Raw genomic sequence first — 25,764 nt, 5'->3', positions numbered from 1 at the left:
GCCTAGCAGCCGACAAAGCCCCTGGCGTTCTCGAAGCGTTGTTCTGCCTTTCTTCTTCTTGTCCGGCGTTAGCTCAACTACTCTATTGGGAAGATTGTGACCAATTTGGAGGTTAAAGTCGTTAAACTGTTGTCTGTATGTACCTACACTATGAGAAAAAAGTACGCAAAAAGTACGGAACATGTCTGGTCAATAATTTGCCCGGAAAGTCCGTACTTGCCAACTACGGAACGTTCCGTACTTGTTTTCCGCGTACCCATTTACATGGGTTCATATGGAGCAAGTACGGAACGTTCCGTACTTTTCTCCGTACCTCCGTACTATATTTTTCTGTACCATTTCCGTACAAAAGTACGGAATTTTTACAGTGCAGGACAAAAGCCGCCACTGTTGAGTCTGCGATGTTTGTTTTTTTTACCTATAGAACAGTGTCGCTGTCTGCTGCCGCCAATGTTGAGTCTGCGATGTTTGTTTTGTTTACCTATAGAACAGTGTCGCTGTCTGCCGCCGCCGGCATTGCGCAAGGTTATGTTTGCTCGATGAACTCATTGGCGGCGCATCGTGCTTCCGCTTATTATTTGGCTTCGGTGCCGCCGCGTAGGGGAGGGGGAGGGGGGGGGGCGTCGGAACGGCGGCCGCGCCGCTCCCACCGGGACGGCCGGGACGCCGTCAAACGCGGCTCGCTGGCTCTGTTTGCCGTGCTTGCCGACCCACAGTGGGCCAGAAGACCGGTAGGCGGTCAAAATCCCGGACGCGTTTTGATCTCCAGAGTCGGTAAGTGGGACTCAAACCGAACTGTTTGAACGAGGAGTCCATTGGTGGGGTCACACGTTCGGTTCGAGTGCCATTTAGCGACTCTGGAGCTCAAAAACGCGTCTTGAGTTTTGGCCGGTCCTTCCCGGCCGTAGGCGAGCGAGCGAGGGGCCACACACGGTCCCGGCTTCGATATTACGCACCCGAGTCGGCACACGTGCCGTTCTTCCCAAACTCGGAATCATCTGCTGGTCCACTGTTGTCGTCGTCGCGACTGCCGCCAACTTGTTGCCGCCTCGTTGGCACAAGCGTTGGCAGCACTGCGGGCAAGTGCAGCCAGTGCAGCCAACCACAGGTAATTGGTCACAGGCAGGGCTGCCAACGGCTGCCAACTCGGCCGGTGACTCCATTAGCGCGTCATCCGCGCCTGGCGAGGCAGGGCACGGCCTGGCAGTGCAGGCGAGACAAGCCGCGGTCGGTCTCTCGGTCTCGCCTCGCCGAGTGGGTTCGCGTTACGGGGCACTTAACCCCCGGCCCGTCCCGGCCGGGCTGCCCGACGGACGGTGTCGCGTCCCAGCAACACCTCGCTGGAAAACGGGGAAGCAAGGGGTTCCAGGTGACGTTTAATCAATGAAAGAACGTTTTTTCAGCGACGGCGGACCACAGTGAGCCAGAAGACCGGCGGAAGCGGCCAAAACTCCCGACGCGTTTTGAGCTCCAGTCACCAAGCAGGGCTCGAACCGAACGTGTGACCCCACTAATGGATTCCTCGTTCGGAGAGCAATCCATTGGTGGGGTCACACGTTCGGTTCGAGTCCCATTTAGCGTCTCTGGAGCTCAAAACGCGTCTAGAGTTACGGCCGCCTCCACCGGTCCTCTGGCCCACTGTGCGCTCGCGTCGAAAGTGCCGTGGTCTTGCGCGTGGTGGTGCCTGCCGCCGGCTGGACACCGAATCCGAGAGTCCTTCCCTCGTCCCCCTCGCACCTACGCGGGACCAGGCGGGACGCGCACGGAGTGCGAGAGAGGCAGAGCGACGAAGGCGCTCTCTCGGAATCGGTCTAGTACTCCGGAACCGATTGGAAATGGCATGGTAATTACTCGCGGGCCCAAAACATTGCCGCACCGACACTGGAGGCGTGCTGCCGGCCGGCCCCACAGTGCGCTCCCCTCGTCTCGGCGCGCTGTCAGTGCGGAAATTGAAAACAACAACTCTGCAAACTGAAATGTGTGCATGGCACACTCTATTTGGAGCATGCCAAGAAGCACGCTTTAAATTGGAACGTGCTTGGCAGGCACGCTTTAAATTAGAGTGTGCTTACCAGGCACGCTCCAAATTAAAGCGTGCCTGCCAGGCACACTCTATTTTAAAGCGAGCTTAGCAAGCTCACTCTAAACTACAGCATGGACGGGACGGCAACCACTTAATATGTACTAATGCAAAGTTTCCATTTTATACTTTAGGGAAGCAACATTTTAAGTCTTGTTAGTGCTGAGATGTGTTTTACGTCAACAAAGCTTCTCCGCTGTTTTCACAACTATTGATGTATTAAATGAAAACTTAAAATGTTGCTTCCCTAAAGTATAAAATGGAAACCTTGCATTAGTACATATGTATTAAATAATTAAAAAATAAAAGTCATTACGAGCATTCAGGACTGTGGTTGCCGTCCCGTCCATGCTGTAGTTTAGAGTGAGCTTGCTAAGCACGCTTTAAAATAGAGTGTGCCTGGCAGGCACGCTTTAATTTGGAGCGTGCCTGGTAAGCACACTCTAATTTAAAGCGTGCCTGCCAAGCACGCTCCAATTTAAAGCGTGCTTCTTGGCATGCTCCAAATAGAGTGTGCCATGCACACATTTCAGTTTGCAGAGAACAACAACAACAACAACAACAACAACAACAACAAAGAGCGTCTTGCGAATCTCGCGGCACGAGTCGGACTCTCAGGAAAACCATCAGCCCCACGGGCGCCAAATCGTGAACGGGTGTAAGACGGAGAGAAGCGTCGAAGGGTCGCCCGATTGATCAGGCAATGTTTCAATGAATCCAGCGAGCCGCTCGAGCGCGCTCGTCCAGCCGGTTCAAAAAACGAATTATATATCCGGCTCCAAACTTTTCCTCCCGTATGCCACCGCGCGCCGGCACCCTACTCGTTGTGTCCCGAAAGTCGTCAGCTGGTGTGCCGGCAGGTGGCTAGGTGGCCCGGCGGCCAGCTGGTCGGGTGGGCCCCGCCGGCCGAGTGGCCGAGCACGCCGGGCCCCGCCGAGCCGGCCTGGGGCTGCCTTGGGCTGCCTAGGGCATCAGCGCACAGTGGGCCAGAAAACCGGTGGAGGCGGCCAAAATTCTGGACGCGTTTTGAGCTCCAGAGTCGCTAAATGGGACTCGAACCGAACGTGTGACCCCACCAATGGATTACTCTCCGAACGAGGAATCCATTGGTGGGGTCACACGCTCGGTTCGAGGCCTGTTTAGCGACTCTGGAGCTCAAAACGCGTCTGGAGTTTTGGCCGCCCCCACCGGTCTTCTGGCCCACTGTGCAGCGGCGCTGAAAGGCATGGGGCTGACAGCCTCCAAGCAACGAGTCACGGTGCGGCGGGGCGGGGCGGGGCGGGGCCGGCCTGGTCAATGCTGACCGTGTTCTGGACCGTCGTGACGGGCAGCCACCCCCGCCCCTTTCTCTTTGATCTGCTCTCGGCAGCATTCTCCCCTTTGAGGGTACCCGACCCCCACCCCCACCGCCAACCCACCCCTTCCCCTCCAGTCGTGATACGGACGCCGGGGTTATTTATGGGGCCTGCGCTTGCGATCCGTTTATTGCATTTCGTGGAATTCGCGCGGACCCGTACACGGTGCTTTTTATTTTGTGTTGGCTGTCGTTACCCTTTTAATTTTTTTCATTCTTTAATTTTTCAATACCGATGAAAACTTGACGCGAACGTCACTTTCATTTGAACCCAGAACCTTGCACGACTTGAAAAACGCCAAACCCACGCGACCCTTTTCTCCGGCTGCCGCGGAATGATAATCAATAATAGTTAGAGGAAAATAGCAATAATAATTGAAAATGGACGAATAAAAAACTGGAATGCAATCGGGCCGGTGGTGGTCGCGCACGGGGATTGGCAGCGGGGAATGAATCACTGGCGCGATATGCCGTGGCGAGGCGAGGCGGGAAAGTCCGAGGAAGGAAGATTCCCTTTCGTCCGTCTCTCTCTCTCTCTCTCTCTCTCTCTCTCTCTCTCTCTCTCTCTCTCTCTCTCTCTCTCTCTCTCTCTCTCTCTCTCTCTCTCTCTCGCTCTCGCCTACAGCCGCCGTGCACCTCGCCATGCACAAGCAGGGATCCACCTGCTTTGGGTGGAAAGCAACGCGCCGTGCCGCGCCACGCGTTTCGGGATGCCAGTTGTTGTGGCCCTGCAGCTCATGTATCATCATTCTGGTTGCTGCTGTTGCTGTTGTTGTTTGTTGAGGCCTGGGAAGCAATTTGTTGCTGTTTCTCGGGTTCCAGGGCGACAGGTTAATTCACAGGGAGTGTATATAGCGTTTCCTCGCAAGGCAGAATTTAAAACTTAAAGCAGCGTCATTGTCACTTGAGAGTGTAAGCAGGCAGCTCCGTCTATGGCCGCCGATCCTTCGCCATCATCCCGCGCCCCTTTCCCGCCGGCCGGGCATATGCCACGCCCTGCGTAGTCTGGCGTAGCCTAGCGTAGCCCAGCGCAGCCCCGGGGACCGCGAGACCACAAAACCGTCACCACTGCGGTCACTTTCGGTCCGGGTACTTTCCGTCCTCGTCCTCACTGACGATCGCTTCCGATCACTTTCCATCACTTCCACGGTCAACTGGTGATTACTTTTCGATCACTTCCGGCCTCTTCCAATCACTGTCAGTCACTTCCGGTCATTTAGCGATTACTTCCGATCACTTCCGGTCAAGTGGCTATCTCTTCCGATCACTTGCGGTAAACTAGCGATCACTTTTGGCCAAGTGGCGATCTCTTCCGGCCCCGCTTCCGATCACTTCCGGCCAAGTGACGATCTCTTCCGGTCACTTCCGGTCGAGCGGCGGTCACTGCCGCCAGCCCCGGCGCTCGCTTCGGCCCGTGGGCGGTGGCTGCTGGTGGGCTGCTGGTGGGCTGCTGGGGCTGGTGGGCTGGCGGGGCTGGCCGCGGCCGGGTCGTCCTTGTCCGCGAATCTCCTCGCCGCATCGCCACTTTCGCCTCGCGGTTCAAACGGCCGGGCCGCGCGGCCACGAGGCTGAGGCTCGCTCCATGATTAATGCAATCGACACGTCGCCTGCGTGAAAACGTATTAGCATCGCATTCTTGAAAAAAAAAAGGAACACAGCAAAAAAAACTTTTACATTCTTTCCTCCTACCGGAGTACGTCGATTCTTCGATGATGCAGGTGGGGAAATGGATGAGCGTCCTTTTAAGACCTGTGCGGACAATTAAGAGTGTCGCTAATTGAGTGTGTGTTGGAGCGTGAGTGTGTGTGTGTGTGTGCCCGCCCGCCGCCGCGCGGGTTTGACCTTCCTCCCGGGGCGGGGCGGGGCGGGGCGGGGCGGGGCGGGGCGGGGCGGGGCGGGGCGGGGCGGGGCGCGCGACTTCGCGGAGGCGCATCGACTCTACCGGGGAAGATGGCACATGTGATGAGGACGAGTCGGAGAAAGTCGGTGTGTGTGTGCGTGCGTGTGTGTGTGCGCGCGCGTGTGTGTGTGTGTGTGAGCGTGTGTGCGCGTGTGGCGTATGTTTCTCAGGGTTTACAGGGCAGGCGACACTGCCGCGCAGTGTCTGTCTGGCTCCTCCGAGCACCGGCGGCTCACTCCAAACAAGTGCGTCGTTGCAGTGTTGTTGTCTCTTTCTCGCTCACGGCGGCCGGGCCTGCCGGAAGGGCGCGCGCGGGAGAGAGAGGGGGGGGGGGCGGGAAGTGCCCCTCTGGCTTGCCGCCTACCGCCGTGGAAATGACAGAGTCAACAGGACGCGCCGTTGGGACGTGCGGGCTGCTGGCCCTGGAGCCCTGCAGCCCTGGGGGCTTGCAATCAGCCAAATAATAACGCACCCCCCCCCCTTCCGTGCCTCCGTGCCTCCGTCTCCACAGTCCCAGCCCCCCCTCGCTGTCCTTTGGAATGCGCCGCGCTCGCCTCTTCACTGCTTGCTGCATCAAGCCGTTGCGACAGGACATTATGGACACACACACACACACACACATACACACCTTCACACACACATACGCACGTGGAGACTTCCACAGCAGGCGCCGGGCGGGCGGTCGCGGCGGCACAGGCCATGGGGGCTTTTCACCTGTTGAGTGCTAGCTGATACAGCACACACACACACACACACACACACACACACACACACTCAGACTTGACTCCAGTAGTGAAAGGTACGGCGCGCGCGGCGGCCCGGCGGGTCGCGTCGCCAGTGCCAAGGCAGGACCGGGCGGGACGAGGCGGGACAGCCCGCAGCGCAGCCCGTCGAAGGCTGACCTGGACCAGGACCAGGATGTCCGAGCGGAGGAACTCGCGGGACTCGTCGGCAAATTATAGCGCATTACGGTTGCGTCATCGCCGTCACCGGCGCCGCCGTGAAAAAAACATTCTGGGCCCTTTGACCCCCGCGAGGCGCAGCCGGGCGCAGCTGCGTAGCGTGCTGTGCCGGGGGCGGGCCGGGGGCGGGCCGGGGGCGGGCCGGGGGCGGGCCGGGGGCGGGCCGGGGGCGGGCCGGGGGCGGGCCGGGGGCGGGCCGGGGGCAGGCCGGGGGCAGGCCGGGGGCAGGCCGGGGGCAGGCCGGGGGCGGGCCGGAGTAGGACCGGGGGCAGAGCTGAGGCGTGGTGAGGCGGGCTGGTGGTCGCAGTGCTGGGCAGACAGAGACACACCTTGTCAGGAAGAAAGCACTGCACACACTGTGTGGAGTGAGTGTGTGTGTTTGGCAAACTCCGACGCGCCTCCGAAAACGAGAGGCAGCCGATGACGCCGTCGTCGGTTTCCCCGGCCGGTATACTGATTCCGAGAGTCGTTTGCGTCGCTCTGTCTCTCTCGCACACGTGGAGCGTCCCGTATGGGTGCGAGAGAGACAGAGAGACGAAAACGACTCTCGGGATCAGTCTGCAGGAATGTTGCGACCACCATAAACGGCAACCAGATAAATGGTCGTGACATGGTGCGCAGGAAAGTGATGACCACGATGACCAGGCAGTCGATGTGGAATGCGATATCGCAACCGCCACCAGGACGCCGTCGTGGGAGTCGTGGACCCGGACCAGCACCAACCACCCAACCGAGAGTCGCTTTCGTTGCGATCCGTCGCTCTCGCACTTATGACGCGTCGCGTATGGGTGCGAGAGAGACAGAGCGGCGAAAACGACTCTCGGAATCAGTCTGCAGGACGCGGCGGCGCCACGGCGGACACGGTGAGGAGTGGGACCGGAGGTCAGCAGACTGATTCCGAGAGTCGTTTTCGTCGCTCTGTCCCTCTCGCACATACGGGACGCCCTATGAGTGCGAGGGAGACAGAGCGATGAAAACGACTCTCGGAATCAGTCTGCTGACCTCCGAAACCTGACCCCGGCCGACGTGGCCGACGTGGCACAGTGGGCCAGAAGGCCGGTGGAGGCGGCCAAAACTCTAGACGCGTTTTGAGCTCCAGAGTCGCTAAGCGGGACTTGAACCGAACGTGTGACCCCACCAATGGATTCCTCGTTCGGAGAGCAATCCATTGGTGGGGTCACACGTTCGGTTCGAGTCCCGTTTAGCGACTCTGGAGCTCAAAACGCGTCTAGAGTTTTGGCCGCCTCCACCGGCCTTCTGGCCCACTGTGCGTGGCCCGGCGCCTCAATCTGGGCCGCGCTGCGCCACGCGGCGCTGGACGCGGCGCTCACAGCCATCCAACATCTGTCGCCTCGCCGCGGCGCTGCGGCCGGATGCTGCACTGCAGGCTTGTCGGCTTGTCGCTTCACCTGGACCATGCTTCAGCGCCCTTCGACGAGTTTCACAGTGGTGCCCCCAGGCTGCTCCAGGCCGTCTCGCTCTGTCTCTCTCGCACCCCTACGGAACACGCCCGGAGTGCGAGAGAGCGAGAGAGACGGAGCGACTTTGCGTCAATCTTGACCACGACCCTCAAGCGATGCGACTACTTGGCGACGACACCTGCGGGACTCCGATTACCGTGCCAAGGTGGTGCGGTGGCGTGCGTGTGAGTGTGGGTGGGTGGAGAGAGGGGGAAAGAGAGAGAGGGAGAGAGAGAGAGAGAGACAGAGACAGAGAGAGAGAGAGAGAGAGAGAGAGAGAGAGAGAGAGAGAGAGAGAGAGAGAGAGAGAGAGAGAGAGAGAGAAGGCGGCGTGGCGCGCCAACAGCTGTGCGTGGCGCGGCCGGCGCGGCCGGCGTGGCCTTTGCAGTGCAGCAGAGTGCAGCCCTTGCCAGCCTTCGCCGGTCAGTGTGGTCACTCTCACTCTCACTCTCGAGGCACTCGTCGCACTCCTCGTAGTGGAGCGTCATAAGGCCGTCGAGGCGACCGCGACACTCGCAGCTGATGGGCCGGCCCCGCCGTCTCTCTCGCACTCATGGGGCGTCCCGCGGGGCCGCGAGAGAGACAGAGCGACGAGGCTTTGCTCGGGACCAGGCTCCGGCAGAACGCAGCAGGCGCGAATTCCAGCGCCGCCCGCTTTCCTCCGAACGGCGCGAAGACCGCGGACCGACCGCCGCCTGCGAAGTGCAGGGTAGGCCACCACGCCGTACAGCGCAGCGCTCCGGCCGCCTGCCCTCCCATAACCATTACCATTAAGGGCTGGACCACACATGATCGTATGCCATTTCGGGCCCGACACATGCCCGCCTGCACTGCAAAACGAGACATGGCCGTCCTTACTAGGGTGTCACGTTATGCCGGCGGCACAGTGTATTTGCCATAGAGGACCGGTGGAGGCGGTCGAAATCCCCGACTCGTTTTGAGCTCCAGAGTCGCTAAATAGGAGTCGAACCGAACGTGTGACCCCACCAATGGATTGCTCTCCGAACGGGGAATCCATTGGTAGGGTCACACGATGGGTTCGAGTCCTGGCGGTCAAAACGCGTCTGGAGTTTTGGCCGCCTCCACCGGTCTTCTGGCCCACTGCGGCCCGTGCGCGCCGTTGTCGTCGTCGTCGTCCTCGAGCGACCTGGTTGGCTGGTTGGCCAAGCAGCGCGAGAAGTTTGTGGCTCCAGGCCTCCGGGGCGACGTGGCGACGTGGCGCCCGCATAAGCCAGGCCGAGCCAGGCATAAGCAGAAGCCACGGCGGTAAATAAACGGCAAACACGAAGGCGGTGGCGGTGCGGGCGGTGCGGGCGGTGCGGGCGGCGCGGGCGGGCCGAGACTGCCGACTGCGACATCGTGACCGACGTCCCGGCCTGCGGTTCGCGCCGTCATCCGACCGTCATCCGACCGTCATCACATCACACCAATCCGAACCCGAATCAAGCCTTTTCTTGGCGTGAGGTAAGCTGACATTGCACAACGGGCAAGTCAAGATGCAGCGACCTGACCTAGGCGGAGGCAGGCAGCATCCTTGGGGCCTTGGCTTGCCTCGGCTTGCCTCGGCTTGCCTCGGCTTGCCTTGGCAGCATTGTGCACGATTGTGTGCGAGTGGGACGATGCGCTGGAAGAAAGCGAAACCCGGCGCCGCGTTGCCTGCCTTGCCGCGTCCGGGCATGACGGGCCTCACCCTCAATGTCAAGACCCTCGTGAGCACGCCGTCGGACGCCCGTCGGCCCGTCGGCCCCGTGTCCTTCCCCTTAATCTGATTCGCGCCTTCCTCGAACGCCCGCCGGCGAGACCCCAGCGGCCGCACAGTGGGTCAGAGGACCGGCGCCGGCGGCCTGAACTCTAGACGCGTTTTTAGCTCCAGAGTCGCTAAACAGGACTCGATCCGATCGTGTGACCCCATCAATGGATTCCTCGTTCGGAGAGCAACCCATTGGTGGGGTCACACGTTTGGTTTGAGTCCCATTTGGCGACTCTGGAGCTCAAAACGCGTCCGGGACTTTGACCGCCTCCGCCGGTCTTCTGGCCCACTGTAGGCCGGCCGGGTCGGTGGGCTGAACGAACGGCCCGCCAATCATACCGCACCGAGTTTCCTGCGACTGCCTCAAACGAGTACCGCGATGAGAACCCCAACGAGTACCTCGGCGGGCATGCCGCCTCCGCGGCCACGGCGGCCACGGCGGCCCTTCGCTTGGGCGCGCTTGGGCGGAACGCGCTGGTCGGGGACGACGGCCAGGATGTGAATGTGAATGCCAATGTGAATACCGAGCGTGAATCTGAGTCGTGACTGCCGCCCCGCCACGGTACGCCCCGCCCCGCCGCGCCGGGCAGACAAGCCGGTGATAGATGGCGCTGCACCGCGCTGCGACGCGCTGCGGTCCCACGAGGCGCCCAGGCACTCTCGCTCTCGGCGCGCTGCGCGCTTCCGACCGTCCACCGGGCGGCGCCAGGCGCGGCGGGCGCTATCGGAAGCCACAGTCGATTATTCGCACGCCGGGTTCGATAAACTCTCTCCCTCTCTCTCGCTCCCACACTCATGCCCCATAGGGGATGCGCGAGAGGGGCGGTTCAATGGAACTCGCTCGTCATCCCGGACGAATTATTCGCAGTCGTCGCGGAGGATGCAGGGCAAGGCCGGCAAGGCCGCCAGCGTGGCGCATCGAGATATCGCCGGTCGAGATCTCGAACGAGGATCGAGATAAGGCGGGACGTGTATCGCGCGCCGCCACGCCAGGCACGCCAGGCACGCCAGGCACGCCAGGCACGCCAGGCACGCCAGGCACGCCAGGCACGCCAGGCACGCCAGGCACGCCAGGCACGCCAGGCACGCCCGGCACGCCGGGCACGCCAGGCACGCCAGGCACGCCAGGCACGCCAGGCACGCCAGGCACGCCAGGCACGCCAGGCACGCCAGGCACGCCCGGCACGCCGGGCACGCCAGGCACGCCAGGCACGCCAGGCACGCCAGGCACGCCAGGCACGCCAGGCACGCCAGGCACGCCAGGCACGCCAGGCACGCCAGGCACGCCAGGCACGCCAGGCACGCCGGGCACGCCGGGCACGCCAGGCACGCCAGGCACGCCAGGCACGCCAGGCACGCCAGGCACGCCAGGCACGCCAGGCACGCCAGGCACGCCGGGCACGCCGGGCACGCCAGGCACGCCAGGCACGCCAGGCACGCCAGGCACGCCAGGCACGCCAGGCACGCCAGGCACGCCAGGCACGCCAGGCACGCCAGGCACGCCAGGCACGCCAGGCACGCCGGCACGCCGGGCACGCCAGGCACGCCAGGCACGCCAGGCACGCCCGGCACGCCAGGCACGCCGGGCACGCCAGGCACGCCAGGCACGCCAGGCACGCCAGGCACGCCAGGCACGCCAGGCACGCCAGGCACGCCAGGCACGCCAGGCACGCCAGGCACGCCAGGCACGCCAGGCACGCCAGGCACGCCAGGCACGCCAGGCACGCCAGGCACGCCGGGCACGCCGGGCACGCCAGGCACGCCAGGCACGCCAGGCACGCCAGGCACGCCAGGCACGCCAGGCACGCCAGGCACGCCAGGCACGCCAGGCACGCCAGGCACGCCAGACACGCCAGGCACGCCAGGTCGCAACAAACGGCGCCGCCGAAAAGCCTGGGAGACTTTGTGCGCCCGCTCCACCCCCGCCCCGCCCCGCCCCGCCCCGCCCAGCCCCGCCCCGCCCCGACCTTGTCCACGGCGCCAAGGCCGGCCGGCGTGCGGGGAAAGCAACGCAGACGACACACCGGCCTGCATGACCTCCCCGCCGAACCTTACGGCCAGGGCGCCAGGCAACGCCAAGGCACCCGCGACTCTTCACCTTGACGCACTTGGCGGCGACGGCGGCAACTCACGCCATGCGGCTGTGAAGCGGGTGCGCGCGGACCAAACAGACACAAAAAAGAAACGCTCAGAGAGTCGTTTTCGTCGCTCCGTCACTCTCGCACTCATGGAGCGTCCCGTTTAGGTGCGAGACAGACAGAGCGACAAACCACTCTCGGAATCAGTCCACAGGCGTAGCTCAGTGGCATGGCGGCTCCGTCGGTAAGGACAAGGCGTGTATTTACTGCTTCCCGAGGGGGAAACGACTTCGGTTATCCGATGTACAGCAAATTGGTTATCCGCTATCCGGATAACCAGAAATTTCGAAGTAATCCGGGGAAATTCTGAGGTAATCCGGGGTAATCCGTGGAATTTCTGAGGTAATCCGGCGTAATCCAATGGTAATCCTGGAAATTTTTCGATGTAATCCGGACGTAATCCGCGGGTTATCCCTATCCGATGTACACAAAATTTTTGAGTCGTTTCCCCCTCGCTGCTTCCTAATTCAATGAAGAGGGGTTTCTTTTTGTGCCAGTCAAGCGAGCCAAGCCACGCTTATTACGATCCATTCGAGAGTGAGACCGAACACCACAGCAAAGCCATAGGCACAGCCATAGGCACAGCCATAGGCACAGCCATTGGCACAGCCAAAGGCACAGCGCGCGCCGTCCTGAAGCCGAGTCCATCTGCCTAAATGTAACGTCGCTCTCTCCCACAATGTTACCGCGCGGTCGTGTGAACCCTTAAGAACCGCGAGGCGCGTGGTCGGGGCGCGCTGTAGAGGCAGCGGATGCCAGGCGGACCACAGTGGGCCAGAAGACCGGTGGAGGCGGCCAAAACTCTAGACGCGTTTTGAGCTCCAGAGTCGCTTAATGGGACTCGAACCGAACGAGTGACCCCACCAATGGATTGCTCTCCGAACGAGGAATCTATTGGTGGGGTCACACGTTCGGTTCGAGTCCTGTTTAGCGACTCTGGAGCTCAAAACGCGTCTAGAGTTTTGGCCGCCTCCACCGGTCCTCTGGCCCACTGTGCGGATGGGTGCAGCGTGCAGTGAGTGCAAGCCGCGCGCGGCAAGCCGGGAAGGAATAAAAGTTGCAAGGATCCGCCGCCGCGAGGGGGCGCGGCTAAAGAGCGCCGCAGCAGCATTAAACTGTACGGCCGGCCGCCGCCTTCGCGGGAGGGAGGGCACACCGCCATTGTAATGCGCGCGCGCGCGCGTCTGAACACACCAACACACACACACACACACACACACACACACACACACACACACACACACACACACACACACACACACACACACACACACACACACACACACACACACACACACGCATACACACACAGACCGGCGTTCACCTGTAAGAGTGTGTGGCGTTACTGCAATACGTTTCCAAAGGCCGTTTTGCCAGCACTTTTCCTAAGCGCATACACTCTGTGTGTGTGTGTGTGTGTGTGTGCGTGTGCGTGTCTGTGTGTGTGTGTGCGTGTGCGTGTCTGTGTGTGTGTGTGCGTGTGCGTGTCTGTGTGTGTGTGTGTGTGTGTGTGTTACACGTGTAGGGAGCTTTTATATCGCCACGGTGCCCCCGCAGCGGCCGCAGCGACCGTCAGAACGCTCTCATGCTCACGGTGAGAGCCGGTAAAGCGGACATGGCACGGCATGGGCCGGGCGGGCAGAATAGGGATATAAAAAAGAAAGAAGCACATTATTCGCAATCTTAATTCCCCGTACGCGGTGCGCGTGATGCGTTTGGAAATCCGCGCCGCGTCGCGGGGCACTCTGTATTCCCTGTCCCCGCGCCGGCCGCGCCTGTCCCTGACCCGACCAGAGTGACATGACGGTGTGGTGGCACGCGGAGGTGACGAGCCAATCTCTCTTCTGCGAGTCCAATCACTCGGCGAAATGAATGAACGTAGGAACGAAAGCAACGCGTGCCGACGGCGTGCCTCGTCCGAGGCCTCGTCCCTCGCGGACAGGTGACAGGCGCCGTGCTCGAATGACGAGCGTGCGGACGTTTTCGAAAATGAACTCCAACGTGTTCCTTTCTGCGGCAGGTGACCGCGCTGGCACTGGTGGCGACGCTGTGCTCCGCCATCACGGCCCCGGTGCAGCCCGACGCGCAGCCCACGGCCCAGCCCGCCGCGGACGCCCAGCGCGACCAGCACGACCAGCAGGGCCAGCACGCGGCGCAGCGCAGGGAGGCGCCCGTGCCCGCGGACAGCGGCGGCCACCACGACGACCTGTTCCCGCCGTCCGGGGACGCCCTCGCCAGCGGCGGGCTCTTCAGCGGCTCCTCGGGGCTGTCGGCCCTCGACTCGGCCGGCTTCGGCGACGCGTCGGCAGGCTTCCCGTCGTCGGCGTACGGCGCACCCGAGTCCGCGCCCGAGACCTCGTACGGCGCCCCCGCGCCCCCGCCCGTGTACGGCGTGCCCGGCACCAACCCGGGCCGCCCGCTAGGTCCGCCTGCCAGCTCGTACGGGCCGCCGCCGTCCGGGCCACCGGAAGACAACTACGGGCCGCCACCCCCCCAGAGGCCCTCGTCGTCGTACGGGCCGCCGCCCCGGCCGCGGCCCAAGTACGGGCCCCCCAAGCCGCAGTACGGGCCGCCGCCACCGCCGCCCAGGCCCAACTACGGGCCGCCGCCCCCGCGCCCGCAGTCGTCTTACGGGCCGCCCAAGCCCCAGTACGGGCCGCCGCCTCCAAGACCGTCGTACTCGCCGCCCAAGCCTCAGTACGGCCCGCCGAAGCAGTCCTACGGGCCGCCTCCACCGTCCTTCCATCCACCCAAGCCCCAGTACGGACCACCACCAAGCCCGCCCAAGCAGCAGTACGGACCCCCGCCCAGCTTCCCCAAGCCCCAGTACGGGCCGCCCCCAAGCCCTCCCAGGCCGCAGTACGGACCTCCACCCAGCCCTCCCAAGCCCCAGTACGGGCCACCCCCAAGCCCGCCTAAACCCCAGTACGGACCCCCGCCTAAGCAGTACGGACCCCCGCCGAAACCAGAGTACGGACCTCCCCCTAGTCCTCCTAAACCTCAATACGGTCCTCCACCCAGCCCGCCCAAGCCCCAGTACGGACCTCCCCCGAGTCCGCCCAAGCCCCAGTACGGACCTCCACCGAGCCCGCAGTACGGACCGCCACCAAGCCCGCCGAAGTCACAGTACGGACCTCCCCCTAGCTCGCCGTCGTCCCAGTACGGGCCGCCGCCGTCCTTCTCGGCGCCCAGCTCGCAGTACGGCCCTCCGTCCGGCCCCGGGCGCGGCGCTGGCGGCCCGCCCACGCCACCTGAGATCAAGTACGACGGCTGGCAGCCAGTGGCGGGCCTGTCGCTCAACTCCGTCTCCCACTCTGGCGGCCACTCCAGCGGCCACTCCAGTGACTTCTCCAGCGGCCACTCCAGCGGGCTGTCCAGCTCGTACGACGGGCCGCCGCCCCCGGCGCATGACCAGGGCGCTGGCGGCTACTCTGACGTGTCGGGTCCTTCGGGTGACATCTCCGGCCCCGCCGCGCCGGCCGCGCCCAGCGGCAACTACGGTGCCCCGGACAACTACAACAACTACAACCAGCAGCAGTCGAGCGGGGCGCCCAGCGTGCCCAGCAACTCCTACGGCCTGCCCTTCGGCCAGCCCAAGCACCCTATCCTGCACCGGCAGCCCGTGCCCGTCGGCCTGCTCGAGTCCATCGGGGACGCCGTCAAGAACGACCTCCACGGCCAGTACAAGGGCAACACGTACATCCCGCCCGCCGTGCCGGACCACGGCTCCAGCGCGTCCTCCTACCAGCACGGCGGCCTCGGCCTCGGCAGCGGGGCGCTGTCCGCGCTCACCGGCGGCGGCGGCGACTTCTCCATCTCGCAGTCCTTGAGCTACGACCTCGGCCAGCAGCAGCAGCAGCACCCGGGGCTGGACCTGGCCGCCTCCAACGGGTACGCCAACGCCTTCGGCGGCCTGTCCGGGCTGGCGGCGCCGGCCCCGCTGCAGGCCCCGGCGCTGGACTACGGCGCGCCGCAGTCGTCTCCGAGTGCCTACCAGCAGCCCGAGCCCATCGACGACCCGTCGCTCGTGAACCCCAACGCGTACCAGCAGCAGCCGCAGCAGCCGCAGCACTCCGAGGAGCAGGTCTCCAGCAGCGGCGCCGGCGACTACCCCTCGGCGCCGGGTAACTTGTACGGCGCGCCGTCGCAGCAGCAGTCCGTGGCCGTGCAGTACAACTCGGTGGCGCCCGCGGGCCGGACGCGCGCCCAGGAGGCCAAGGACTCCGACGAGGACGTGGCCGCGGTGCAGCAGCAGCCGCCAGCCAGCAGCGGCGCCAGCGTCAAGACCATCCCGATCCAGGGCGCCAAGGGCAACTACACGCTGCAGATCCAGTCGGCGGGCGGCCGCGACGTGGACGTGCCGCACGAGCAGGTGCTGTCCGAGGGGCTGCTGCAGAACATCCTGGCCGCCATCGAGCAGCAGCAGTCGCCGGCCGCCACCGCTGAGTCGCAGCAGCTGCTGGAGGGGCTGCCCGGGCCGCACGCCGAGTTCCTGGCCGGCTTCAGCGGCGCGCAGGTGCAGCCCAGCCTGGGCCTGGACATCCCCGGCCTCAGCATGCTGGACCTCTCCGGCCTCGGCGACGGCAAGCTGGTGTCGCAGCGCGAGGTGCAGGCGGGGACGCAGCAGCAGCCCGGCAACGTGGCGCTGTACTTCAACGACGCCCAGCAGCAGCAACAGCAGCAGCAACAGCAACAGCAACAGCAGCAGCAACAGCAACAGCAAATCGACGCCGCCGCCGCTGCCTCGAAAACCAGCGACGCCGGCAGCTACGTCAAGTTCGCCGACGACCACGTCAACTTCCAGTACAGCGCCCCCGCGGCGCCGGCCGCCAGCGAGACGGGCTCCAAGCACCACGGCAACCACCACAGCAACCACCAGGCGGGCAGCCAATGAGTCACCGCGCCATCGATAGACTGATTTCCTCAACGCGAAAACGAAAACTAGATGTAGGTTAGCCGGACACTGAAAGAAAAATGATGGCAAAATCGCTAGTCGAGGTCTGGATGTCCCTCCGCACTGTATTCCGCCCTCAACTCAAATTGTCCTGGTTTCTTCCTGTGTCGGGAAGATCCGGCGCTTTGTGTGGCTCTGGATCTTCCTTTTCAGAGGAATGGATCTGCGGCAGTTTTGGAACTGGGTGTGAATATAATGTTAAGGAGAGAGTGCTTCGGAACCATTGCCTTTTCCAAATGTAAATATTCCATGGAGTGACTGCGAAGGAATGCCTGTGTGTGAGAGAGAGATGAGTGTGCCTGTGTGCGTGTTCGCGCGTGACAACGAGTGCGAGAGAGATGGAAGCCCCTCGTGGCCGACCAAAGAAGGCAGTGTGTTTTGGGGAATTCCCAAAATCGCTGTCGTTTGGCTGAGGGGTGCTTCGTGCCTCTCACTGCGTTCTCACGACCTGGATCGCCGATCCGAACTTATTCTTGTTTTTTACTTTTCTAATGTATTTTTTCAAATCACCATTGTACGGAAAAGTTGCTCAGCTGAGGAATGTTAGTGATTTAAAAATGATTTTATAACAACATGCGTTGTATACGAGTGCGGCAGTTTTCTTCGTCGATATTTTCATAAAAATTGTATATTTAACGAAAGTTAGTCAGTGTGATAGTTCGGTAGAAAGCCTATTGGTGAGCTACTTTGAGGCCAAGATTGTTTTGGCCTCAGTACGGGTGCTACGCTCACCAACAACCAAGAAGAGAATTGTAAATTCCCAACATATCTTAACTACCGCTGTGCGTTTCATTGTCGTTGCCTATTGAGGCAATGATTTAAATATGACACGTGTTAATAATTGTTCTAAGGGCTCTGTGTAGATTTCAGACATGGCTTATTTTTCTTGTCGTAAATCTGTCTGATGTGTGCTCCAAAGCTTTAAATTAGGAGTAAGAATAGAATTGCTTTGTTTTTTCTTCATTTAATCGTAAGTACTGCGCTGCCGGTTTACTGCTCTGTAAAACTGGCAGCCGATGGGAGGAATGCTTCTCTAGATCAGTAATGTACATTGCCAAAACTCTTCCTTATTTATGAATAATTAAATGAATGCTCACTGGGCGAGAACGTCACTTTCGCGCAGTACTTCGCGCCACCCAGTTAGTTAGGGTTTAGTATAAATGTGTACAAAACCAGGTGTGCCAATATACTAACAGTCAAAAATTGTATTTATCAAAGTCGCGCTGTAAATTTAGAGTGAATTTGCGACAAAGGCTATTTTTGGGGGTTCGGAAAAAAGAGATTGGCTGCGCTGGCAAATATACTGTCAATGGTGTGACAAAAAAATGTATTGTTTTGTTATCGTTTGCTATTTTTCCTGCATACTCGAATAATTATGTGTACATATGCAAAAATAAATCTTATTTATTAAATCGACGATTTTCATTTTCATTCTTAGCTGTACCGACCTTTCAAACCTGCGCTCAACGACCCACTACACTTTCGCGCGAAACTAAAATACAAAAAAGAGTTGTTAAAATGCCGTCTATTGTGTTGGGGCCTCTTCATTTCGGCGGAGTCATGAATGGGGGATCGCGGAGCAAAGCAAGTGAATGGAGAAAGGGCGCGATGGGTCAGTAGTGCCGGATCCGGCAGAAGAGTGGGTGACTTGCAGAAGGCAAGGGGGGAACCGAGGCGGCAACCCGATCAGCGACGCTTCACTTCTGCCGTCCAGGCCCTGCGGACTGGGGGTCTCTCTCGCACTCATGGGGCGTCCCTTGTGGGAGCGAGGGAGACAGAGCGACGCAGACGACTCTCGGAATCAGGCTGCGCGAGGCTCCAGAGGCCCCAGGCCCGTGGCGAGGCAGGCGTGCCACCACTGTAACGATCTTTGATTTCTCCCCTCGTCTCATTACGACCCAACGGGGCGGCACCCGCCAAAACCCCTTAACTATACACTGCAAAAAAAAAAACCTGCAAAACTTTTTGACATTTTTTTTACGTAAGTGAATGCTGCGCTCATTTTTCTCGGACAGCAAAGCAAGTAAGGGCCGCCGTGTGAACCCCGTGTGTGGTGCGGTCCATCCACTGACGTCACAGGCACGCCCAGGCACTCCCAGGCATTCCCAGACGGGCCGGCCCTGACAACGCGTGGCCGCGTAACGCGCAGCTCACTCATTCCGAGAGCCGTTTTCGTCGCTCTGTCTCTCTCGCACTCATGGTGCGTCCCGTGCAGGTGCGAGAGAGACAGAGCGACGAAAACGACTCTGCAGTCGAAGGGCGGGGCAGCCGACCGGCGCAACCACCGCAGATGAACACACTAGACGCTCGTTAGTTTAGACGGGTTTTTACAACAACAAAAAAACACATTGCCGCCGTTTAAGTTTTAGGCTGCAAAGTGTAGACCTTCCTCCTGATAGCGCTGGCAACAACAGATGCGTGCTTTCACTCGGCAACTCCCGCCAAAATGGGAATGGCCCTCCGAGCGTAATACGCCCTCAATTAAGGCGTTCGGCTCAGCAGACTGATTCAGAGCTCCGTCTCTCTCGCACTCATGGGGCGTCCCCTGAGGGTGCGAGGGAGACAGAGCGACAAGCAGTGCCCAGCCTGCAGCACGCCTTCGCATTGAAGAAAGTTAAGACTGACTAGCCGCGACGATTCATCAGCGCCGAAAAACAAAACAACAAAATAATCATTAAAAACTAATCCCGCGCGAGTCGGTGTCCGTCCGCGCTCGCCTTCTCTCTCGACTAAATTAGGATTAAAGGGTTTGGCTTAGTCACCGCCCGGGCTTGGTCGCCGCCGAGGCTTGGCCACGGCTTCGCCACGCCGTCGTGCGCCACGAAGAATAACGGAGAGTTCACGAAAAGGTGGTTCCGGCGGCCGCCGCCAGCAGACTCATGCCGAAGGTTCGTTTTCGTCGCTCTGTCTCTCTCGCACCCCTGCGAGACGCACCATGAGAGCGAGAGAGACAGAAACGGCCCGTCGGAGTGAGCCAGGGCGTGCCCCGGCAGACCGTCGCCATCTCGGGTAGGGTACCAGGGTACACAACACCTAGTGGCGGCGGCAGTGGCGGCGGCTTGCGTAACCCGAGGAGCGCCGCCGGAGCCGAAGCTGGAGCGGCGTTTAGTTCCGTTCTGCGAAGCGCATCCCCTCGAGTCCCTGGAGTTCCTGGAATCCCTGGAGTCCCCGGAGCCACGATTGGACGCCGTCGCCGAGGCACGAGGACCTGGAGGACGACCTGGAGGACGACCTGCAACCCGACACTGTGCGGTCCGCACCCCTTCCCCCGGCCCGGAGGCGGCCCGGAGGTCCCGGGGGTCAATCTGCATCGCATCGGGAGGAGAGAGAGAGAGAGAGAGAGAGAGAGAGAGAGGGAGGGAGAGAGAGAGAGAGAGAGAGAGAGAGAGAGAGAGAGAGAGAGAGAGAGAGAGGCGTTCGGATATCCTTTTGATGACACGACGCCGGCCCCTGCAGCAGTCGCCCTGTCTCTCTCGCACTCACGGGGCGTCCCGCGCAGGTGCGAGAGAGACAGAGCGACGGCAACGACTCTCCGAATCAGCCTGCATATGCGTCGAGAGAGACAGCAGGTGCTTCGGAATCGCTCTGTAGGAGGAACGGTCTCCAGCCCGGAACTCGACACACACACTCGAAAAAAAAAACACGAAAAAAAACAAACAACAACAGAAAAACAATGAAAGTGGAGGGCGCGTGGAAACGGAAAAGAGCCCCGATTATGTCTAGGCTCCGGACTCCAGGTTGGACGAGGTTCGGGACGAGGTTCGGGACGAGGCTCGGGACGAGGCTCGGGACGGGGCGAGCGCTAGGGACGCCTCCTCAGACGTAAAGAGTACGACGAGCTTCGCCTCGCTTCGCACACTTTCCAAAAAATCTTTCTGGCTGCATCGGCAACGTGAAAGGTCAGAATACCAGACCAGGGTGCCCGCCCGGCCGCCCCGCCGCCCCGGGCAACGACCAGGCCCACTCATTCCGAGAGTCGTTCTCGTCGCTCTGCCTCTCTCGTGGGGCGCCCCGTACAGGTGCGAGAGAGACAGGGCGACGAGAACGACTCTCGGAATCGGTGTGCAGGCCGGCCGGCCGGCGGCCGAGGCGACCCGAGTGATTTAGGAGGTTCCGCCGAGTGCAGACCGCGGCCTCGTCTTGCACCGCGAGGAATAAAAAAGGCTGAATGTGCGTCAAACGCGCGTTGTCGGACATTAAACACGCATAAGGCGCCGCACCGTAAGCCTGCAGTGTGGTCAGCTTAGGACGCGGGCCGAGCGACCCGCGACGCGCGAAGAAAGACGAAAAATGATGCAACGCCCTGCAGACCGATTCCGAGAGTCGGTGACGTCGCTCTGTCTCTCTCGCACCCATACGACACGACCCGTGAGTGCGAGAGAGACAGAGCGACGAAAACGACTCTCGGAATGGGTCCGCTGCCCTGCCCTCCTCTCGCTCCCACGCCTAGTGTGGCCTCACTGGGCTCGTTCGCACGACGAGGGCAGGCCTGGGCCATGCCTGGGCAGGCCCATGGGCAGGCCGGCCGGGCCGGGGCAACAGAGGGACAGCGCGGTATTGCATCAGTGGGATGAGGAGCGGCCGGCCATTTAGAATGCAGTGCGCCGCCAAGGAAATTTGGGGTACAGTGGGCCAGAAGACCGGTGGAGGCGGGCAAAGTCCCGGACGCGTTTTGAGCTTCAGAGTCACTAAATGGGACTCGAACCGAACGTGCGACCCCACCAACGGATTGCTCTCCGAACGAGGAACCCATTGGTGGGGTCACACGTTCGTTTCGAGTCCTGTTTTTAGCGACTCTGGAGCTCAAAACGCGTCCAGAGTTTTGGCCGCCCCCACCGGTCTTCTGGCCCACTGTGCACTGTCCACTCGCCTGCGACCCTGCCTTCGGCCGGCTGATGCCGGTGAACAGGAGTCGTCGCTCTGCCTCTCGCGCACTCAGGGGCGGGGCCGCGAGGGTGCGAGAGAGACAGAGCGATGGGTGTGCTGCATCGGATGCTGCATCGGATGCTGCATCGCATCGGATGCAGCGGCGCGTGCCATCGGTGCACCCCGCAGCTTGCAGCGACCTTGGCCGCGATGCGACGGTGCGACGAGGCGAAAGCGACATGCCCGACCTCATGCGGCCATGCATTCAGAGCGCGTGCCAGAGAGAGAGAGAGAGAGAGAGAGAGAGAGAGAGAGAGAGAGAGAGAGCGAGAGCGAGAGAGCGAGAGAGAGAGAGCGAGAGCGAGAGAGCGAGAGAGAGAGAGAGAGAGAGAGAGAGAGAGAGAGAGAGAGAGAGAGAGAGAGAGCCGTTTGACAGTTATGCCCCTTTGGAGCTTTGGAGCTTTCGTGTGAGCGGCGGCAGCGGCACGATCGCCCTGTTCACGACCTCTCGGCTTTGCCTCTCGGCCTGCAGCCTTCGTCGCTCTGTCTCTCTCGCACTCACGGGGCGTCCCGTCGCGGTGCGAGAGAGACAGAGCTACGAAGCGCCGTTCGGAATCAATCCGTTGCCGCACACGTGTTGCACGCACCTTACCGCACGACGCTCGTGTGCTGCGCTCTCTCGCACCACGCCGTGCGACACGCTGCAGGAGTGCGAGTGCGAGAGAGACAGAGCGACAGAGCGATCGGGGTCAGCCTGCTGGTTTTGCTTTGTCAGAAAAGCGTGGAGTGCGTTCTGTCAGGTTCAGCGCGGCCGGTTGAATCATCCCGCCCGCTCGCGCGTCGCCGCAGTTCCCCGTTTGCCCGCTAGGTGCCGCTACGAGACAGCCGAACACATCTCGAAGTTCCACTCGACTTCAGTTCGATATATCGTGTCGAGGGCAGTGGTACTGTTTTGTTTTGGTTAGCGGTGCACAACGTTTGTGTTTGTGACATTTTCTAGTTTATTCAGCTTCAGGGGTTTTGTTATCACTAGCCGCAAAGCAAGAATTGGCGTCAAATCCGAGGAGAACGAAATGTCATCGCGACACCTGAGTCAGATCGCTGATTATCGTCTCTGATGGTGTCATAACCTCTGAATTGATACGGATATTTTGAGAAAGACGACGTTCTGAAATCATGGATCCTCCGAAGAACGTTCCCCTTTCTTCTATCCTGAAAAGCAAAGAAGAGGCCGTGGAAGATGACGAGCCCAAAAAGAAGTCCAGGGAGGACTGGAGGAAGGCCAAGGAGCTGGAGGAGATGCGAAAGGTTCGCACCATTTGTTCCTCTTATTTTTGTCGCACATTGTGTTCAATGAGACTAATATGGTTTTTTTTTAAATTCAGGCTGGAACAGCACCAGCTGCCGTCGACGAAGAAGGACGTGACATCAACCCTCACATTCCGCAATACATTTCCGCAGCTCCCTGGTACTACGGCTCTTCTGGTCCCACTTTAAAACATCAACGGCCTCAACCAGAGAAGCAACAAGAATTTTCAAATCTTCACGAGTGGTATAAAAAGGGTGTTGATCAGGTATGAGTTGGTTGTAGACATTGATAGATTATTTCCATCAACTTCTCGGCAGATTGACTGATTTCATAACTTGTTACAGACGAAGGTAGTCACCAAATATAGAAAAGGCGCTTGTGTTAACTGTGGAGCAGTCACTCACAAAGCAAAGGACTGTATGGAGAGACCTCGTAAAGTTGGTGCAAAATACACTGGGGCCAAAATCGGCTTCGATGAACATGAGCAGCCCAACCTTTCCCTTGATTTTGATGGGAAACGTGACAGATGGGCAGGTTATGACCCTTCAGAACACAGAGCCATTGTTGAAGAATATCAAAAAATCGAAGAGGCTAAAAGAGAGATGAGAGCTCAGAAGCTGAGCGATGAAAAAGAGGGTGACTCAAAAGAGGTATCTTTGGGTTTGTTCATCTATATTTTAAATCAATCATCATTATTTCTTCATAACTCTTTACATTTTCCACAGCCTGACGACTTGGATGATGATGATGAAGATGAGGATAAATATGTGGATGCAGTTGACATGCCTGGTACAAAGGTAGACAGCAAACAGAGAATTACTGTCCGTAATTTACGTATTCGAGAAGATACGGCTAAATACCTTAGAAACCTGGATCCTAATTCTGCATATTATGATCCCAAAACAAGATCTATGAGGGATAACCCTAATGCCGGCACTTCCAAAGAGGAGGATGAGTAAGTCTGGTTTTGTCAATAATACAAACCATTAATTTCTTTCTTCAATATGTTTAAAATGTCCTAATATCATGTTTTTAATTTTGTTTCTAGTGAGTACAAAGGTGAAAATTTTGTGAGATTCACTGGAGATACAGGAAAACATGGGGAGGCACAACTGTTTGCTTGGGAAGCATATGAACGAGGTGTTGATGTGCATCTTTTGGCGGAACCAACCAAACTTGAAATGTTGGAACGAGAATATCAGCAACATAAGGAAGGCTTTAAAGGGAAAGTGAAGAGTGATGTACTCCAACGGTATGGAGGAGAAGAACACCTTGACGCTCCACCTAAAGCTCTTCTCTTAGCACAAACTGAAAATTATGTTGAGTATTCTCGTACAGGAAAAATTCTCAAGGTTCGTGTTGCCTCTGTGTTGTTTTTACTTTTAATTCTTTTTTTTACGTTTAAAAATTATATTTTTGATTAACCTTTTTTTTTTCTATTAGGGTGCAGAAAAGCCAATTGTCCGTTCAAAATATGAAGAGGATGTGTTCCCCAACAATCACACATCTGTTTGGGGTTCCTTTTGGAAAGATGGCCAATGGGGATACAAATGTTGTAATTCTTTCATCAAGGTAAGTAAATACATTCTCAAGTATTGTGAGCTCTGCTCCACACTATTATTGTCCATTTCATTGTAATTTGTGCTGCTCTGATCCACTCTTTTTTTTCTTCTCAGAATTCCTATTGTGTTGGCGATGTGGGTCGTATGGGGAAGGTTGAAGTACTTCAGGCTCAGCCAGAAACCAGTCATGTAGAAACACAGGAGAGTGATAAACAGAACGAAGAAAAGAGTAAAGAAGAAAGCAGCAGTAGTAGCAGTAGCAGTTCTGATTCATCATCAGAAGTAAGAAATTTTGAAAAGACATTCCCAAATTTCTATTGTGGATGAAGTATGGTTTAAAATTTAAAATTCTTGTCTTTCAGAATGACTCTGAAGCTGAGAAGAAAGAAGCTAGGAAGAAAAAGAAACGTAACAAGAAGAAGAAGCGAAAGGAAAAGAAGAGAAAATCTAGAGCAGATAAGAAGGATCAGAAGGAGGAGTCTGAAGAAGACAAGTTAAAAGCGGTATGCTATTGTAGTATCTTTATCCTATCTTTTCAGTTAACAACACAGCCATTGTCACTTCTCTCTTATTTTTTTCATGCAGGCTCTGAAGCGAGAAGAAGAACAGCAAAGGGAGGCAGAGCGTCTCTTGGCGCTGGATGAAAGGAAGAGACCATACAACAGCATGTATGAGGTGAAGAAAATATCAGACGAAGACATGGAAGCGTATTTAATGAAAAAGAGAAGAGAGGAAGATCCCATGGCACAATTCCTCTCATAGTTTTATTGTTAGTTATTTCAATACCCCTTTCCTCCTTTTTGTTTTTGAATAAAATACAACCATCAAGATGAATCGAAAGTCCTTGGAATCAATTATGTGTCTGCTTTTGTAAATAAAGGAAAACATGACTGTCGACTTTTGCGCAATAAATTGTCAAACTGTGCATATTGTTGAACAATTTTGCTATCATTTTCTAAACTCCTTATGAAACTATTTTGAAATATGCCGGGAGTCGAACGCCGGTTGAAGTCCACGCCTCCACGGGACTCGAAACACCTCTCCAACAGTGTGTTGTTGCACGATGTGTGGTGAGGCCCGTGGCCGGGCGGCGGGGCGGGGAGCGCCCGCGGACTCGGCGATAGGCAACACTGCAGTGCAGGCAGGCGCAACGGGCTGGCCCACTGCCCGGGCGGCGGGGCGGGGAGCGCCCGCGGACTCGGCGATAGGCAACACTGCAGTGCAGGCAAGCGCGACGGGCTGGCCCACTGCCCGGGCGGCGGGGCGAGGAGCGCCCGCGAACTCGGCGATAGGCAACACTGCAGTGCAGGCAGGCGCGACGGGCTGGCCCACTGCCCGGGCGGCGGGGCGGGGAGCGCCCGCGGACTCGGCGATAGGCAACACTGCAGTGCAGGCAGGCGCGACGGGCTGGCCCACTGCCTGGGCGCCC

At 59.2% G+C, this 25,764-nt stretch overlaps 2 protein-coding genes across 2 annotated transcripts in view; both read left to right on the top strand.

Moving 5' to 3' along the window:
- LOC117647241 (extensin-like) overlaps positions 1–18,014 on the top strand; it is a 31,194-nt gene extending 13,180 nt beyond the window's left edge. The window contains exon 2 of the mRNA XM_034388921.1: positions 13,665–18,014. Coding sequence (XP_034244812.1) covers positions 13,665–16,538 — 2,874 coding nt within the window. The 3' untranslated portion in view covers positions 16,539–18,014. The remainder of the gene's footprint in view (positions 1–13,664) is intronic.
- A 4,359-nt stretch (positions 18,015–22,373) lies between these two features.
- Positions 22,374–25,260, top strand: LOC117647253 (pre-mRNA-splicing factor Slu7). The gene is made up of 9 exons (XM_034388942.1): positions 22,374–22,772; positions 22,850–23,038; positions 23,118–23,423; positions 23,499–23,728; positions 23,822–24,125; positions 24,217–24,345; positions 24,450–24,617; positions 24,698–24,838; positions 24,921–25,260. The coding sequence occupies exons 1-9, from the start codon at positions 22,641–22,643 to the stop codon at positions 25,095–25,097; spliced, it is 1,776 nt and encodes a 591-aa protein (XP_034244833.1). The 5' UTR covers positions 22,374–22,640; the 3' UTR covers positions 25,098–25,260.
- The last annotated feature ends 504 nt before the right edge of the window (positions 25,261–25,764 follow it).

The sequence above is a fragment of the Thrips palmi genome, unplaced genomic scaffold (genome assembly GCF_012932325.1).
Source record: "Thrips palmi isolate BJ-2018 unplaced genomic scaffold, TpBJ-2018v1 HiC_scaffold_2, whole genome shotgun sequence".
In the NCBI taxonomy this organism is placed as follows: Eukaryota; Metazoa; Arthropoda; class Insecta; order Thysanoptera; family Thripidae; genus Thrips; species Thrips palmi.
The sequence above is the reverse complement of the archived record's forward strand: the minus strand, read 5'-3'. Positions and strand labels throughout refer to the sequence as shown.